This window comes from Panulirus ornatus, chromosome 3, assembly GCF_036320965.1.
Source record: "Panulirus ornatus isolate Po-2019 chromosome 3, ASM3632096v1, whole genome shotgun sequence".
In the NCBI taxonomy this organism is placed as follows: Eukaryota; Metazoa; Arthropoda; class Malacostraca; order Decapoda; family Palinuridae; genus Panulirus; species Panulirus ornatus.
In genome coordinates this window covers 17,372,684-17,392,324 of record NC_092226.1, presented here as the reverse complement: position 1 = coordinate 17,392,324, position 19,641 = coordinate 17,372,684, and the positions used below count along the sequence as shown (strand labels likewise).

The following is a 19,641-nucleotide window of genomic DNA, read 5'->3' as shown; positions in this document are numbered from 1 at the left end:
AGTGCATGTATATACATAAATATACAATGTAATAAACTGTTGAAGAGTTAGGCCAAACTCGAATTTAAATAAACTCTTAAGGACTTAAGTTAAAGGCTTGTGGGATCAAAATTGTAAAGTAGAAGCGGTAATGCAACTGATAGTAGCAAAATATTACTCTAGTTGAAAAGTAGGTGAGTTTCTTTTTTCATTTCATAAAACCAAACCGTTAAAGATGTCAAGCGGGTAGCATATGTCAAGAAACAAACCTGTTGAGTGGCGCCCCACTTCAAGTGGCGCCCTGGGTACCTGGCCCTAACTGCCATACCCTAGATACGCCACTGTTAGTATTATCTTCAATTTTTGGTACTTTTGTCAGAAAATAAGATTTCCTCTAAAAACTCATTATAAGAAGTATTCTTCACGCTGAATACAAATCTGGTGTTAAAATATCATTTAGTTGTCTTTATCAGATTCAGTTAACCTGTTAAATGAAGTAATTTCAAAATATTTTCTGTTCCTTTGCATCGTATTTACTAAGTATGTATATGTAGCTGAGAGCGTTATGATATATTTTCCGTGATTAGTTTAAGTATAAAGTGTTTGAATATCTTATCTTTCAGCTTTGAAACAAAAGGTTTCTTGAGCAAAAAAATCTCCTGAACTTAGTTTTAATTTCTTGTATTATATAATGAAGCAGAATTTCTTCCCTGAAGAAAAAAGATTAAATGCGCCTCCCCATTCACCGTTGAATAAGAAGTGTTCAATCTTATTTTTGAACTCAAGTAATTCTAACATAATACACAATATCAAACAATTTTATATGAATTATATAATTTGATAAGGACCAAATGTGAACCAATCTCTCAGTTGTTGTTGTAAACAGCTGACAGACATGGCTGACGTGGATAACACAAAACTGGAGGCAAGAACCCTATTTTCACTACTTAGTCTGGGTTTTGTTTATTGATAGAGTTATTAACGATATTTTTTGAGGGTTCTGTGTAACAAACCAATGCATGTGACTGTCACCATATTACTTCTTATAATTCCTTGGTATATTTATGACCTGTTGCTCTGTGCTGTCAGATCAAATTAAAATTTTATCTTAATATGTACATGAGAGTCGCTTGAGTTTGCCCTTGGATCATTGATTTTGTTTTGCGTTGGTAATTTACAGTAGGAATAATGAGATAAGACTGGTTGAGCATTGTTTGGAGTGTTTGTATTCTCCCGAATACATGAGAATAAATTTGATAAGTACCGGGGGAAGGCTACGAAGAGTAGGGAAAATGTGGTAGTCATTATTCAGTTAAGTTAAGCCACCGTATTATTCGATGATTTTGAAATATAACTTTGAAAAGTAGTTACTTAGCCACGTGGCATAAATAGCTTCGGATATTGTTTTTGTTTTGCTTAGATTTGGAAGATGAGTGAGGAAAGCCAAAAGAAGGCATCATAGAGATTGTACTCTAGTGCCACACTCTGTCAAGAGCTTTTAGGGTATCAGGGGCTACAGTGTAATTTCCCAAAGTCAGTCATAGAGGATAACCACATATTTTTTTTCTAATGGCTGCATCATTACTGTTTTATTAATAATAGCCCTTGCTTTCTCAACTTTTTTCAAGGTACCTATTATCAGCATTTTTAACTAATCTGGATGTTCTATCAGATCCCAGACTTTGTAGACCCAGGAGGATATGGAGAAGTGTCTGGTGAAATGTCTGTCCCTGGTACTGTGGGGAAGACACAAGCAGAAGAGTACAATACACTTGATGAACCAGTTAGAGAAACTATCGTAAGTTTATCACATATATTTGTTTTTTGGATGTATGCAGTGTATACATGAAGTAGTCACAAATAGTATCAAGATTTTTCCTGATAGGATAGGTTAAGTACACCCAAAGAAATATCAAAGTGTTTTGGAAGTTGTCTAATACCATGGCAGTAAAACAGCCAGACAAATACTCCCTGCACATGTAGAGCATAAACAACCCCTTCCCAGCCTTTTACTTAATGCCATCTGTGTCGTGGTCTCCCTCTCTCTCGTACATAAATAGGATATTTGAGTGTATTCAAGTGAGCATGCTGTCCATTCATGTTTTTTTTCATTTGTTATGTTTGATTTTGTATTTGTTTTACAGCTTTTATGCAGTGAAAATGAATTTTGTTATAAACTTCAATCTTTCAAATTTCCACATACCACTTGAGTTTTTTGTAATCTTTCACTTTCCAGATGCGTGACTTAAGAGCTGTTGGGACAAAATTCTTCCATGTTCTATATCCCAAGGAGAAGAAGGCACTCTTAAAGGAATGTATGTATATTTTGAATTACTTTGATGCTCATTGTTATATAAGGGCAGAATTTCATAGATTGAGGGCATTTATAAGTTGTTGATTGTAAAGTATTCAGTATAAAAGCACTAGCACGTAAAGATTGTTTCACATAATCTACATAGACTCCCAGATTTTTGTTTTGTGTTTCTGCCCATCTTTATTATTCTCCCTTTCCTATTTTACATATGTTTTCCTTTTCCTGAGTAACATATATTTAAGAAACATTACAACCTCTTTCCTCACATTATATGAAAAATTTATTGACTATTGATTCACAGAAAGCCAGAGATGCAAGTAAAGGAATTATATCCAGTTTTGACTAATATAAGGAAGAAAGGTGTGGGAGGCAAGTTGTTAGAAGCAGTGAAAAGTTTTTATACAATGAAATGTATAGGTATGCACATGTGCGTGTGTGGGTGTTTACATTGAAATGTATAGGTATGCATATGTGCGTGTGTGGGCGTTTATGAATATACATGTGTATGTGGGTGGCTTGGGCCATTCTTTCATCTGTTTCCTTGCACTACCTCACTAACGTGGGAGACGGCGATTAGGTATAATAAATATAAATATATATATGATATTGCAAATTGCTTTGTGACAGTCTTTTAGCTGCAACAGCTTGCAAAGTTTTTTTCCCCTGACAAAACTACATTTGCCAGGTTTGCCGTATAGATAGATATTTTTTTTTTTTTTTTTTTTTTTATACTTTGTCGCTGTCTCCCGCGTTTGCGAGGTAGCGCAAGGAAACAGACGAAAGAAATGGCCCAACCCCCCCCATACACATGTACATACACACGTCCACACACGCAAATATACATACCTACACAGCTTTCCATGGTTTACCCCAGACGCTTCACATGCCTTGATTCAATCCACTGACAGCACGTCAACCCCTGTATACCACATCGCTCCAATTCACTCTATTCCTTGCCCTCCTTTCACCCTCCTGCATGTTCAGGCCCCGATCACACAAAATCCTTTTCACTCCATCTTTCCACCTCCAATTTGGTCTCCCTCTTCTCCTCGTTCCCTCCACCTCCGACACATATATCCTCTTGGTCAATCTTTCCTCACTCATTCTCTCCATGTGCCCAAACCATTTCAAAACACCCTCTTCTGCTCTCTCAACCACGCTCTTTTTATTTCCACACATCTCTCTTACCCTTACGTTACTTACTCGATCAAACCACCTCACACCACACATTGTCCTCAAACATCTCATTTCCAGCACATCCATCCTCCTGCGCACAACTCTATCCACAGCCCACGCCTCGCAACCATACAACATTGTTGGAACTACTATTCCTTCAAACATACCCATTTTTGCTTTCCGGGATAATGTTCTCGACTTCCACACATTTTTCAAGGCTCCCAAAATTTTCGCCCCCTCCCCCACCCTATGATCCACTTCCGCTTCCATGGTTCCATCCGCTGACAGATCCACTCCCAGATATCTAAAACACTTCACTTCCTCCAGCCTCTCACCATTCAAACTCACCTCCCAATTGACTTGACCCTCAACCCTACTGTACCTAATAACCTTGCTCTTATTGACATTTACTCTTAACTTTCTTCTTCCACACACTTTACCAAACTCCGTATTATATATTATATATATATTTAGAAGTTGTCAGTGCTTTTACTTTCATTTGTTTCTATACTTTAGTTTGTTTGTGTTAAATAAGCAGGTGTAGTTCAGTGGTGATATTGATGAGAACTGCTATTGACTTTTGTGTGAATAAATTGTACATTTCCTTTTCCATAACCAGAGGTTGAACCATTATGTGACGTTCATTTTTTCATTCATTTCAAGCTAAAAGTTTGTTTTCTAAATTGTTTCTTACATTTTTCATATGTATATATATGTATGTGTGTGTGTGTGTGTGTGTGTGTGTGTGTGTGTGTGTGTGTGTGTGTGTTTATATATGTATATTATCCCTGGGGATAGGGGTGAAAGAATACTTCCCACGTATTCCTCGCGTGTCGTAGAAAGCGACTAGAGGGGACGGGAGCGGGGGGCCGGAAATCCTCCCCTCCTTGTATTAACTTTCTAAAATGGGAAACAGAAGATAGATAGATATACATCACCATTTTCAGTGACTACTAGATATTTGTTCCTGATAGAAGTATAGCATTTACCAAGTCTTGGAGTTAGATAAACCTTGTCTATTTCATTATTTACCATCCTTTACTGAATTTTGTAGGTTTTGTGTGTGATAAGAGTAGTTATGTTTTGATTTCTTTTTTCAGGGGACTTATGGGGACCACTTATCTTATGCACATTCATTGCTATGTAAGTATAGCTTTGCCCTCTTTTTTTTTAGATTGCAGTCTATCTAATGAATCATTATCATTCCACTCCCAGTTCCTAAGATGGGTTAGATACCTAAAGCATCCAAACTTCACTTGCTCACACCTTCAGCCCTTATCCATAGTATGCTGAAACTGAAATGTGGATTTCCACATTTATACAGTACTTTTTACTTTTTCACAAAATGTACTAAGCTGATTTTCAGTTGAGGTATTCAACTTCATTCACACCATGTTTCCTTCTCTCATCTATATTTTTCATTTCCTGACCTATATACACTTGGTTTTTACATTGGGACAAGCATTCTTATATGCAAGCTTCCTGTTCACTTTACATGAAAAGTTTTCTCATTCACCAGAGCTTTCAGTTCTCCTTCACTTTTTCTCCCTTGCAGGACTGTACTTTTAACTTAAGCTTTTCCACTACAGTCATAACGACTCTTTACTTCCAAATACTGAACCACAGCTTCCATGTCTGGGAACTTATCTGACACTGGTGTCCCATCCCATCCAGAAACTAGCTTCTTAATTTCGTTCGAATTCAGTTTCAGCATCTTCCTTGGCCCATCATCGAAATGGCTTGTCATCCTTTCCAGGTCTTTGTCTCATTTAACTAAAAGCACAGCATCATCTGGAAGCAGCACTAGTTACCAGTTGCAGCTCGCATTCTGTTTCTCCATAGTTAAGTATCACACCAAATAAATAATCCTACCTTGCTTTCATGTCATGTAATGCCCCATCAAAATATTGAGTGATCATATTAACATCACACAATCTTGACAGATTTCTCTTTCATTTCAGAAAACTCTTTCATACTAATACTTTCATGATTTACTGTACTTCAATTATAAAATTGCTTTACTGCATTCAGAAGTCTTCCATGCACACCATATTCACTGAACTCTTGTATGATAACTATGATTATTTCTTCCTTGTAAATAAGATACACTTATTGTACAATACTTGATATTGTAAGAAACAGAAACTTAAGATATGAAAACTTCATTGTGTGAGGTCCTATTTATATTTTCCCCCCTCTTCTACCCCTCTTATCCTCCTTCTGCAACACTTCATTTTGCAAAAACTTAGTACTTAACTTAGTAAGTTAGTTATGGAACTGTAGGACCCTTTTGAGGGGCTACTGCATCATTGAAGCTGTGCATGCTGCAGGAAAAGGAAAAGACAAGAAAAAATGTTGATGAAGTTGTAAACCTATTCTATACATAGGAGCAGCTTATTACTGGAATTTCACTGGAATATGACATAAGTTAGCAAAACTTCATTTAATGAATTCTTGACTCATTATGATCACAATTTTGAATCCAATATAAATTTTTCTCTGAAAATAAAAAAAAATCTTAAATAGAAATTAAAAGAGTAATAGCAGAGAATGATAATAAGAGACCAGTGGCCCTATAAATTATAGTATAAATCACATTGTATCCTATCCCTGGGGATAGGGGAGAAAGAATACTTCCTATGTAATCCCTGCATGTCGTAGAAGGCGAGGGAGCGGCTGCTGGAAATCCTCCCATACCATTTTTTGCTTTTCCAAAAGAAGGAACAGAGAAGGGGGCCAAGTGACAATATTACTTCTAAGGTTCAGTCCTTCGTTCTTAACACTACCTCACAAAAGTAGGAAATGGCAAATATGTATGAAAAAAACATCACACTGTGTTATCTTCACACCTTAGTCCCAGTAACTTTCTATGCAAAAATTGTTAAGCACATGTTTGAGCTTGTTTTACAGAAACAGAATACTGCATTAAACATTAAGAAAACATATGAATTACTGTTTACTGTACTGACCACAAATGTACCATTAGTTTTCACCTGAATGCAGACTCATGGTTTCTTTATTTCAATCCTCTAAAAGTGATAGAAACGTAATGTGTTGAATAATTCATATTGTAATAACACAAAAAATCAAATATGTCAAGCAAACAGATTCTGTAATAGAAAAGATTCAGCCTCTGGTTGTATTGTTTGACTGCATTACCACTTATATAATTTAATTATTTACATAGTTTAAATGATGCATTCTACAGATAAAGAATAAAAACCTTGAAACCTTTTTTAGTTACTAATAAGAGGATCAAAACCAAAGCAGATCATACAGACACAGTAGCCCTGAGGAGAATACATAGATTGCCTGATGTCTTAAGTGATAAGGAAGAACTATTATTGTTGTGTTAATTGGAGTGGAAAGTGAAGAATAACATGGAGAAATGTGAGGAAATATGTGACAGAGATTTTAGCAAGATTATGTAAGAATGAAGGACTGCACATGTGTCCCAACTGCTTGTGGAAAAATTATGTATCAACTGTGCCTAATTTTTTCTTAATAATCATGGGATAAATGAAGACTTTGGTAAAGAAAAAAAAAGACAAAGTGCTAGAATATTTTCATCAGAAAAGAGAAAATTTTTCTCGTATGCTTGTCATATGTAATTACTAACTCATCCATAAAAAGGTTAAATAGCCAAGATGACATCTCATGTTCTTGATGCAGATCTACCTTCACTAGGAACCATTTATCCTCCTCTCTTCCTGATACACATGCCTTACTAAAAACATAAACGTCACATTGCATATATAATAGCTTTCCTCTCACATTCCACCAAGCATCTCTGTTAACCCTGTTATGATTTTTTCTCTAGACCCATAAATGCTACATGCATATCATCTTTCTCTAAGTATTTCTCACTAAGATTTTTCAAAGCAAACATCTGGTCCACACATTCTTCACCACTGCTTAATCCAGTGTTCCCTCTTGAGACTTATGCCACTACCCTTTCAATCCCCAATGCCATGCATTCTTTCTGTTTCCCCTGCCTTTAAACAATGGCATTATATGTGTATTCTATTATTCCATCTCCTCATCTTGCTGCTGTATATATACTGTATATCCTGACTAACCAATCAACAAGACTATCACCTCCTTTCTTGAGAAATTCAGATGTATTCCCATTCACTCCATCCACTTTGCCACACTTCATCTTATGCAAGTCCTTCACTACCCCCTTCTCTTTTTACCATCGTTTTATCATCTCATACATTCAGCATTACTTTAGAATACTCACTCCATCTCTTCTTTGCATGTTACCATTTCCCAGTCTACTTGCCTCCCATTTGCTCTCTTATCCTCCTCTCACTACTCACCTCCTCCCAAAACATTTCCTTATTCTCCCTGAAGTCTTCCATTTTTCTCTGACCCTATCTTTCACTTGCTTTCATAAGCATCTGCACCTTCCATTTGATCTGCCACATCTTATTGTACATCTAGTCACTAGCACTCCTTCCTTGCAGGTAATGCCCATACACCTCACTTTTCCTTTTCTTTAGCAACATCCTCATCCCACCACTTACTACCCTTTCTCATATGCCTATATCCCACTTTTTGCATACCATACATTTCTTCAGCAAGTGTAAATACTGATTCCCAAATAACCTCCATTCCTCACATACTTCCTGTCTTATTGACTCTCACCTTTTGGCAGTATTCACTCAATCTCGTACTAGCTCCTCACACAAGCCTCGTATCTAAGCTTACTCACTTCCACTACCCTCTTCCATTTTCCTTTTTCCTTATGCATTTCCAAATGTCACCTTTACCTCGTGACAAGTGATCACTCACCCACAAACTGCCCATCTCAGCACATTTAGATCCATGAGTTTCTCCTTAACACACTTGCCAGTTAGTACATATTCCAGCAATGCCCACTTACCATAAACCACACTAATCCATGTGTATTTATGAATGTCTTTTTAAAACCAGGTATTTCCAGTCACCAGCCCTTTTTCAGCACACGAACTCCACAAGCCGTTCAATATTTTTTTTTGACCTGGGTAACCCGTGCACCCCCACTTATGCCTTCAACTGCCACATTATTCACTCTTGAATTCATACCACCCACCACTGATAAATAATGGATCCCTCACATAAAAATTGCAGACTTGGATCCTCTCAAAACACTCTCCTCTCTTCCTCACTCTTCTTTCTACCAGGTGCATAAGCACTAACAGTTATTTTCATTTTCTTCCAAACTAGTCGCGGTTGCACTTTCTCACACTTTCACACACTTACCATAATATGTAAACATCATCTCAAAGCACATTACATAAATTCAAAGCACAGGGAATCGGTGAAGAACTCTACATGGATCAGAGAATGGCTTACCAGAAGAAAGCAGTGTGTATTATTAAAAATTGAAGCCTCAGATTGGCAAGACATAACAAGTGGTGTGCCACAGGGGTCAGTCCTAAGTCCATTTCTTTCCATAATATACCTTAATGACCAAGAACTCGGTCTCATATCTAAGAATCTCTAAATTTGCTGATGCTACTAAACTAGGAGGTAGAGCTGTAAACAAGCAGGATTGCAAAATGATTCAAAGAGAGCCTGACTTACTTGCAGAATGGTCAGACAGATGGCAACTGAAGTTTAATGTAGATGAGTGTAAATTTATGCACTTTGGAGACAAGTATATATTACGACTACAAACTATATGGAAACTCTCTAACTAAAGTAAATTAAGAAAAGGCCCTTGAAGTTGTCATTAGCAACAATCTGAAGTACATTAAACAATGTCAAGCAGCAAGTAAAAAAGGGAATTAAATGTTAAGTTTCACAGCCAGGAAAATAGATTACAAGACCCCAGAAACAATTCTCTAATAAGACTACACCTTATAAATATGCAGTCCAGATTTGGCCCCCAAACTATAAAAAACATGAGGAAAAATTAGAGCAAGTACAAAGATATGCAAAAAAATTGATCCCTTCCCTTAGAAATCTGGCATATGAAGAGAGACTAAAATGATTGAATCTCTTCTCCCTTAAAAAACTGTAGCCTTCGTGGTGACTTAATCCAAGGTTTAAAATTCTGAAGTTCAGTAAAGTAAATCACGAATATCTTTTCGAAATAAAAGAAAATCGGTTACCAGGACAAACAGAATAAAACAAAGCTAAAATATATAGTACAAGCATGGGAAAAAGCTTTCCCTATAGGTGTCTTGAGCACTGGAATAAGCTACTGTCAGATGTAGTGAATGCTAAGACTATAAATACCTTCAAAAGTTTTTTAGACAAATATTTTATAAATTCAGGTATACTATGAGAAAAACACAAGAAATAAACTGTGTAAACTGGTTACAAGGATATGAGAAGGCTAATGTGCCACAGTAGAGAGTCAGTGATAGCTTAAAGAATTACTTAGTGGAATTACATTTTCTTGTCAAGTTAAACTTTTTTTTTTCAGACAATCCAATTGTGGGCCAATCAGGCATCCTGTAGTCTGTCCTTCTCATGTAAACTCGTGTAAACACCCTCACATCCTCAGCAGAAAAGTCAACTCCTTTGCTCTCACCCTCACAGTAACCACATTCCCTATCCATTCTCTCCCCTTAGTTGTGCTTAAAGCTTGAATATCTAGATTCTTCTACTCAAACATACAACCTATCCTGTTTACATTCACACACCCAAGCCAGAGCCTTTGAGGAGGATGAACACCCTTTGCCTGGCTCCTCTTCCCACTTTTAGAAATCAAAATGCAAAGGGAAGATTTTCCAGCCCTTCATTCCTGCTCCTTTTTGTTGCCTTTTGAGTTCTATGACGTATGGGGAATATGAGGGTTGTATCCTTCCATATTCTCAGGAATACAAAACAAAATTTTTCTCTCCACTGGTATCCTTAATTGAGATATCAACTCTTTCATCATATTTTGCAGCATTTCTTTCATTGCAATCATTTCGGCTTTGATCACAGTGACCCATAGCCCTTTCAGACCTGTGTTTTTTATATTTGTCGGTACAAAGATATGTTCTTAAATTTTCAAGCATTTTGTTTTTTTCCTAGGGCATTTACTTTTGTTGTTAAACTATTACATGAATTGAAACAAGCTTCACTACTCTACATATTTTCGACCATATGTAGTTGAGAGGAATTGACTGTTGTAGTGCTGTGTTCAATTATTCCTTTTTTTCTTTTTCCAGGATGGTTCAAGGCTCAGAGGATGCAAATGAACCTGATGGTGGACCAGAGTTTGCTCAAGTGTTTGTTATTGTTTGGCTGGGTGCTGCAGTTGTAACCATGAATACCAAGTTACTAGGTGGCACAATGTAAGTGTCACGGCATCATTTATTGTTCCTGTCAATGAAAGCAGTATATTTGACTTTTGGAATGTTGAAAATAGTATTTATGAGGATATGTGAATTTGTCACATTATCCATCTGCTGAAATGTGAAATGCACATTGCTCCATCATTTAATGCCACAGTTATGTCAGGATATAAATTATTTTCCATGCATCTGTAGTTATCCCTTATGCCCATGGACATCATGTATGTCCAGTTAAGAGATTTTAACCAAGCTTTCAGGAAATAGAAGAGGAAGAATAGAGTCATTCACTTTTGGGGAATAGAAGGGTAAGAATGGAGACAAGAGAGATAGGTATCATGTTTAAGGAAAGGAACGTAGATGTAAGAATGGAGACAGAGATATAGGTAGCATGTTTAAGGAAAGAAACCTAGATGTTTTGGCTCCAAGTGAAACGAAGCTCAAGGGTGAAGGGGAAGAGTGGTTTGGGAATGTCTTGGGAGTAAAGTCGGGTTGGTGAGAGGAAGGAGTAGCAATACTCCTGAAGCAGTTGTGGGACTATGTGATAGAGAGTAAGAAAGTAAAAACTCTAGATTGATATGGGCAAAACTGAAAGTGGATGGAGAAAGATGGGTGTTTATTGGTGCCTATGTGCCTGGTCATGAGAAGAAAGATCATGAGAGGCAAGTGTTTTGGGAGCAGCTGAGTGAGTGTGTTAGGAGCTTTGATGTGCGAGACTGGGTTATAGTGATGGGTGATTTGAATGCAAAGGTAAGTGATGTGGCAGTTGAGGGTATAATTGGTGTGCATGGGGTGTTTAGTGTTGTAAATGGAAATGGTGAAGAGCTTGTATATTTGTGTGCTGAAAAAGACTGGTGATTGGGAATACCTGGTTTAAAAAGAGAGAGATACATAAGTATACGTATGTAAGTAGGAGAGATGGCCAGAGAGTGTTATTGGATTACGTGTTAATTGATAGGCACGTGAAAGAGAGACTTTTGGATGTTAATGTGCTGAGAGGGGCAACTGGAGGGATGTCTGATCATTATCTCGTGGAAGCATAGGTGAAGATTTGTAGAGGTTTTCAAAAAAGAAGAGAGAATGTTGGGATGAAGAGAGTGGTGAGAGTAAGTGAGCTTGGAAAGGACACTTGTGTGAAGAAGTACATGGGGATATTGAGTGCAGAATGGAAAAAGGTGAGAGCAAATGACGTGAGGGGAGTGGGGGAGGAATGGGATGTATTTAGGGAAGCAGTGATGACTTGTGCAAAAGATGCCTGTGGCATGAGAAAGGTGGGAGGTGGGCAGATTAGAAGGGGTAGTGAGTGGTTTGATGAAGAAGTAAGATTGTTAGTGAAAGAGAAGAGGCGTTTGGACGATTTTTGCAGGGAAGTAGTGCAAATGACTGGGAGATGTATAAAAGGAGGCAGGAGGTCAAGAGAAAGGTGCAAGAGGTGAAAAAGAGGGCAAATGAGAGTTGGGGTGAGAGAGTATCATTAAATTTTAGGGAGAATAAAAAGATGTTTCGGAAGGAGGTAAATAACGTGTGTAAGACGAGAACAAATGGGAACATCGGTGAAGGGGCCTAATGGGGTGGTAATAACAAGTAGTGGTGAAGTGAGATGGAGTGAGTATTTTGAAGGTTTGTTGAATGTGTGTGATGATGAGTGGTAGATATAGGGTGTTTTGGTCGAGGTGGTGTGCGAAGTGAGAGGGTCAAGGAGTTATTTGGTAAACAGAGAAGCGGTGGTGAAAGCTTTGCGTTAAGGAAAGCCAGCAAGGCAGTGGGTTTAGATGGTATTGCTGTGGAATTTATTAAGAAAGAGGGTGGCTGTGTTGTTGACTGGTTGATAAGGATATTCATTGTATGTATGGTTCATGGTGAAGTGCCTAAGGATTGGTAGAATGCATGCATAGTACCATTGTACAGAGGCAAAGGGGATACAGGTGAGTGTTCAAATTACAGAGGTATAAGTTTGTTGAGTATTTCTGGGAAATTGTATGGCAGGGTATTGATTGAGAGGGTAAAGGCACATACAGTACATCAGATTGGGGAAGAGCAGTAAGGTTTCAGAAGTGGTAGAGGATGTGTGTATCAGGTGTTTGCGTTGAAGAATGTATGTGAGAAATACTTAGAAAAACAGATGGATTTGTATGTAGCATTTATGGATCTGGAGAAGGTATATGATAGTGGATAGAGATGCTCTGTATATGATGTGGGAGGTAAGTTGCTAGAAGCAGTGAAAAGTTTTTATCAAGGATGTAAGGCATATGTACAAGTAGGAAGAGAGGAAAGTGATTGGTTCCCAGTGAATGTTAGTTTGCAGTAGGGGTGTGTGATGTCTCCATAGTTGTTTAATTTGTTTATGGATGAGGTTGTTAGGGAGGTGAATGCAAGTTTTGGAGAGAGGGGCAAGTATGCAATCTGTTGTGAACGAGAGGGCTTGGGAAGTGAGTCAGTTGTTGTTCGCTGATGATACAGCGCTGATGGCTGATTCGGGTGAGAAACTGCTGAAGTTGGTGACTGAGTTTGGTAAAGTGTGTGAAAGAAGAAAGCTGAGAGTAAATATGAAAAAGAGCAAGGTTATTAGGTTCAATATGGATGAGTGACAAGTTAATTGGGAGGTAGGTTTGAGTGGAGAAAACTGAAGGAAGTGAAGTGTTTTGGATATCTGGGAGTGGATTTAGTAGCAGATGGAACCATGTTAGCGAAAGTGTCACAGGGTGGGGTAGGGGGCAAAGGTTCTGGTAGCGTTGAAGCATGTGTGGAAGGTGGGAACATTATCTCTGAAAGCACAAATGGGTATGTTTGAAGGAATAGTGGTTCTAACAATGATATATGGTTGCGAGGCATGGGCTATAGATAGGGTTGTGCAGAGGAGGGTGGATGTGTTGGAAATGAAATGTTTGATTACAATATGTGGTATGAGGTGGTTTGATCAAGTAAGTAATGAAAGGGTAAGGGAGATGTGTGGTAATCTTTAAAATGAGTGTGGTTGAGAGGGCAGAAGAGGGTGTATTGAAATGGTTTGGTCACATGGAGAGAATGAGTGAGGAAAGATTGACAAAGAAGATATATTTGTCAGAGGTGGAGGGAACGAGGTGAAGTGGGAGACCAAATTGGAGGTGGAAGGATGGAGTTGAAAAAGATTTTGAGCCATCAGGGCCTGAAAATACAGGAGGGTGAAAGGCGTGCAAAGGAATAGTGTGAATTGGAATGATGTGGTATACCGGGGTCGACGTGATGTCAATGGATTGAACCAGGGCATGTGAAGTATCTGGGGTAAACCATGGAAAGTTTTGTGGGGTATGGATGTGGAAAGGGAGCTGTGGTTTCAGTGCACTACACATGACAGCTAGAGAGTGAGTGTGAACGAATGTGGCCTTTGTTGTCTTTCCCTAGCGCTACCTCGTGCGTGTGTGGGGGGAGAGGGATGCCATTTCATGTGTGGCGGGGTGGCGGCGGGAATGGATGAAGGCAGCAAGTATGAATGTGTACATTTGTATATATACATGCGTATGTGGGTGGGTTGGGCCATTCTTTCATCTGTTTCCTTGCGCTACCTCGCTAATGTGGGAGACAGCGACTAAGTATAATAAATTATAGAATATAAATCATAATTTCAAGGATAGAGTGGTCAGCTTGATTCCGTTTTTTTTTTTTTCATTTTGCATAAAGCTATGCATTGGCCTCATTATCCTGAGTTTTGAGAATTCCCCTTATGTTTATACATATTTTTTTTTTCTTTTTTAATGTTGAGCATTTCATTCGGATTAAAAGATTCATTATTTTTCAGATCGTTCTTCCAGTCAGTGTGTGTTTTGGGCTATTGCTTGATGCCCTCTTGCATCTCTCTCATCTTGTGTCGTCTCATACTCTTCGCCGATCAAAATAAGATCCTTTTTGCCCTCAGATTCATTGTCACTTGTATTGGATTTACGTGGGCCACTTTTGGTAAGTTTCTCTTTCCTGGAAATGAAAACTAGGCTGCAGTGGAAAAGGTATAATGATTATGTAAACATCATTTATGTACTTACCCAGTAGCAAAGTGCCATTATTTATTAGAATGGACTGAGAATTTTTGGCATGAGGTAACCTCTTACAGTCCTTGGATGTTGTATATTTAGAGATCATGGTGCATTTCCATTCAATTATTTCCAAAATGTGTAGTGTGGAAAAATCTCAGAAAGGTTTGTGAAGCATGATTTTGGATAGGGAACTATGGTTTTGGTGCATTATGTTATACAGCAGTGGTATTCCTCAGGATATATACTATCACATACTCTCTTACTTCCTCTTCTTCTAACCCTGTTAATTCATACTGATGATTCCAGTATACTCATTTTACCTCCTACTCTCCTGGTAATACTCATTCTTTTTCTCGTTAATTTTTCCTAAACAGTTTTATTTCACTTTTGTAATTAAAACATTACAATAATGGATCACGATTCTTAAACAATTATTTCAGTATATAGTGGACAGGGTTGAACTTGGAAAATCTAAACAGGGAGCCTGCCAGTAACTTGTAGGAATTTATTTTGTTTGTCCTCTTGTCAGTTAAACTTTCTTTTCCAATCATAATGCAGCACTGGCTTGGAACAAGTTCATATCACATGTTTAAAATTTACTTCCAAACATAGCCTTCATTTTGATTTTGACAAACTTCTTAATGTAGAACATGAATATAATGTGCTTGGGAAAGAGTCGTAAGTAACACAACAATTATTAGTTGCAATTAATATACTTGATTTACCTTTCTTTTCAGCGGCCATGGTATTCCTTGGAGACAGTCAGCCAAGCACCAGGAAAGCCTTGGCAGTCTACCCAATATTCCTTTTCTACTTTGTAATATCCTGGCTCATCATTTCCCATTCCAATGTATGATGTTGATCCCTTAGATACATCAGGTTGATGTCAGGGTTTGCTGTTGATGTTCATTTGTGGAAAGTTATGTTTTTTGTTTCAGAAATGTGTGTGCATATGTACAGAGCTGTAGTCTTCAGTACAAACTAGTTTACAGACAGAGGGTAATAACTTGTAAATACCACCAGGGGCTTTAGAGTCATAAACTGGAGTCATAAGCTGTCTGTCTAGTTATAAAGATACACTGACTGTTGACAATGTATACACATTCTGTTGACCAATAATGTGTGAATTTCTTCAGAACTCTGGTCTTCAGAACTGAAACTGAACTTAAAATCATGCATTGTATGTGTTCTCTGCACAGTGCATTTAAATATGTGGTTTGAATTCACTTTTCTTATTTGGTTGAAATTCAATTTTTTTTTATCAAATCAGAGAGGTTTCTACATGAAATTAAGTGTGAGTTTTTGCGTGCAATTTTTGTTTGATTATTTTTTTCAGAATCTTGGAATCTTCAGATTCAGTAATAACAACCATGATTTCACATATTTTTTGGACCATGAGGTCTTAAAATATTTGAAAGTTTTTTTCAAATACAATGTAAGCAATTTTTCAGTACAGTTCATGAAGATTTAATTTGTTCAGATCTTGAGTTGAAAAAAAAAAAATAAAGGGTAGATCTTACTTGTCTGTTTCCTGTAGGAACTGTCCATAATACTAATGTAAATTACTTCAGGGCATTTTTAATTACAGTATTGAGTACGAAAGAAAAACTAAATATCATTGTTATGATTCTTTGTACATAATCACCATGGCTGACTGATAATAAATAGCAGGCACTGGCACCTTGATGGGAAAGTATATTAGAATACATAGGTATACATACTGCATCTGTCTTAGAGCAGTGGTGGCACTTCGCATCAGCATCCTAAGCAACATGTTTGATTTTTATAGGTGCGTATGAGTGATAGTACATTATATGCAATATATTTGCCATTCATTAAGTTAAGCCTTCTTATTCAGGCAACTGACACCCACCAAAGTAACAAATCATGTAAAAGATTTCATATCCTAGAAACATATTAGTCTTTTGCTGGATCCTGAGTAAGTCTCGGAGTATATTTTCAAAGCAAGTTAATAATATTAAGTTACATAGAGATTAGGAATGCCCAGGAAGTGATGATTTTGAGCTATAAAAATGTGTTTTCAGAGTGATACTGATGAATACATTGCAACTTTTCATAAATCTGGCATCTTAATTTAAGACCCTAGAGGAAGACCTTGCAACTGAAAATGTCTGTTGATTTTGCATACAGTATTAACCTTGCATTTTTACAACATCAAACTCTGTATTAGCTTAAGAATAAAAGTTTTTTTTGGAGCGAGTTGAATAGTATTTCACTCTTTGTTTTTCAAACTTATCTCAACTTATGGCAAATATAGCAACATTTGCTTGAATTCAAAATGCTATATGTTTTTGCATTTAGCTTCATAGAGAACGAGTCTATACATAAAGACGGATAAGAAGAAAAGTGTAAAATGCAGAAAAGTATAAAGGAAAAAAATTACATTGGCTACATAGAAATTGGAAGACTATTAATTTATAGCAACTAAGAAGAAATTCATTTGTAGGAAGCCAACCAATCTACTACATTTAAGTGGGACAGTACTACAGATTTATCAAATGTTCAGTTTTTAAGGTCTACCCTTATATTGTTTATGAAGCATGATAATTAATTGGTTATCACGATGCTGGTCACTGACCATGTAATATAGTCTCTATAATGATGTGATATATATATCTGTATCCTTTATGGCCCTTCCACTGTGCAGCAGGGCAGGTACTTTTTTTTTCTTTATAAGAAAAATAGAATAGATGTTCTTGCAGCAGCATGAACTCAGATATAGCTGTGCTTATGAAATGTATTTGCCTTGTGGCTGTATATGCTGAAGATGTCTTGATGCAGCATTTAGTAATACTTATATATCTTTTTGTAGTTCTTTGGAGAAGGTAAGAGGAATATCTAGAAATGAGGGTCACCAAAAGAAATGTCATCAAATAATGTATTAACTGATATAATATTTGGTGATGAAGCTTTTAATTCTGAATGTGTTCAGTCACACATGGAAAGTGTTTCTTGCACTGTTTTATAACATTCCTTAGATTAATGCATGTAAGAAAGAAAGCAGATGTTTATTTAAAATAAATGCCAATTAGGCTGTATCTTTATGATGCAGACTTTATTTGATTTTCATAGTATTTTTGTTTTGACACTGGTCTTTGATTTATTTGGTAACCTCTGAATTCCCATATTCAGCTTGCCATGGTGTACTCCTTTTATGTATAGATTTCCTAAACCTCTTTAAGGAAAATCTGGGATGAAAGGAAATTAAGAGTGACTGGCTGGTCTAGACTACAGGCCTTCCCCCAGAAAAATAACCAGACATGCTCATTAAATATTTCAAACTTGCACCAGAAGCAATCAACATCCCTTCATAAGTCAAGTGTTCTACAAAAGAATACATATATCCAGTACATCACAAATGGGAGAGTATTTTTCTTTTTTAAAATGTCAGTAAAAATGGAGGAGACTGATTTACTTTCCAAAACTCTTACATACACCTCACTAACAACCCCATCCATAAACAAATTAAAAAACCATTGAGACACCACGCACCCCTGCGGCAAACCAACATCCACTGGGAACCAATTACTTTTCTGCTCTTCCTAGTCGTAGACATGCCTTACATTTATTCATTTTTTTTTTTTTTGTCGCTGTCTCCCGCATTTGCGAGGTAGCGCAAGGAAACAGACAAAAGAAATGGCCCAACCCATCCCCATACACATGTATATACATCCGTCCACACACGCAAATATACATACCTACACAGCTTTCCATGGTTTACCCCAGATGCTTCACATGCCTTGATTCAATCCACTGACAGCACGTCAACCCCGGTATACCACATCGCTCCAATTCACTCTATTCCTTGCCCTCCTTTCACCCTCCTGCATGTTCAGGCCCCGATCACACAAAATCTTTTTCACTCCATCTTTCCACCTCCAATTTGGTCTCCCTCTTCTCCTCGTTCCCTCCACCTCCGACACATACATCCTCTTGGTCAATCTTTCCTCACTCATTCTCTCCATGTGACCAAACCATTTCAAAACACCCTCTTCTGCTCTCTCAACCACGCTCTTTTTATTTCCACACATCTCTCTTACCCTTACGTTACTTACTCGATCAAACCACCTCACACCACACATTGTCCTCAAACATCTCATTTCCAGCACATCCATCCTCCTGCGCACAACTCTATCCATAGTCCACATTTATTCATATATATTATTATATATTTTATTTTGCTTTGTCGCTGTCTCCCGCGTTAGCGAGGTAGCGCAAGGAAACAGACGAAAGAATGGCCCAACCCACCCACATACTCAAATATACATACCTATACATCTCAATGCACACATATATATACACACACAGATATGTGCATATATACACATGTACATAATTCATACTGTCTGCCTTTATTTATTCCCATCGCCACCTCGCCACACATGGAATAACAACCCCCTCCCCCTCATGTGTGCGAGGTAGCGCGTAGGAAAAGACAACAAAGGCCCCATTCGTTCACACTCGGTCTCTAGCTGTCATGTAATAATGCACTGAAACCACAGCTCCCTTTCCACATCCAGGCCCCACAGAACTTTCCATGGTTTACCCCAGATGCTTTACATGCCCTGGTTCAATCCATTGACAGCACGTCGACCCTGGTATACCACATCGTTCCAATTCACTCTATTCCTTGCACGCCTTTCACCCTCCTGCATGTTCAGGCCCTGATCATTCAAAATCTTTTTCACTCCATCTTTCCACCTCCAATTTGGTCTCCCACTTCTCCTCATTCCCTCCACCTCTGACATATATATCCTCTTGGTCAATCTTTCCTCACACATTCTCTCCATGTGACCAAACCATTTCAAAACACCCTCTTCTGCTCTCTCAACCACACTCTTTTCATTTCCACACATCTCTCTTACCCTTA

General features: G+C 37.7%; 1 protein-coding gene across 1 annotated transcript; it reads left to right on the top strand.

The window, feature by feature from the left end:
* The first annotated feature begins 789 nt into the window (after positions 1–789).
* Positions 790–17,857, top strand: LOC139760853 (protein YIPF6). Its single transcript, XM_071684551.1, has 7 exons — positions 790–904; positions 1,652–1,777; positions 2,216–2,294; positions 4,570–4,612; positions 10,621–10,746; positions 14,519–14,676; positions 15,488–17,857. Exons 1-7 carry the CDS (start codon positions 875–877, stop codon positions 15,604–15,606), a joined length of 681 nt encoding a protein of 226 aa, XP_071540652.1. The 5' UTR covers positions 790–874; the 3' UTR covers positions 15,607–17,857.
* Positions 17,858–19,641: the final 1,784 nt, after the last annotated feature.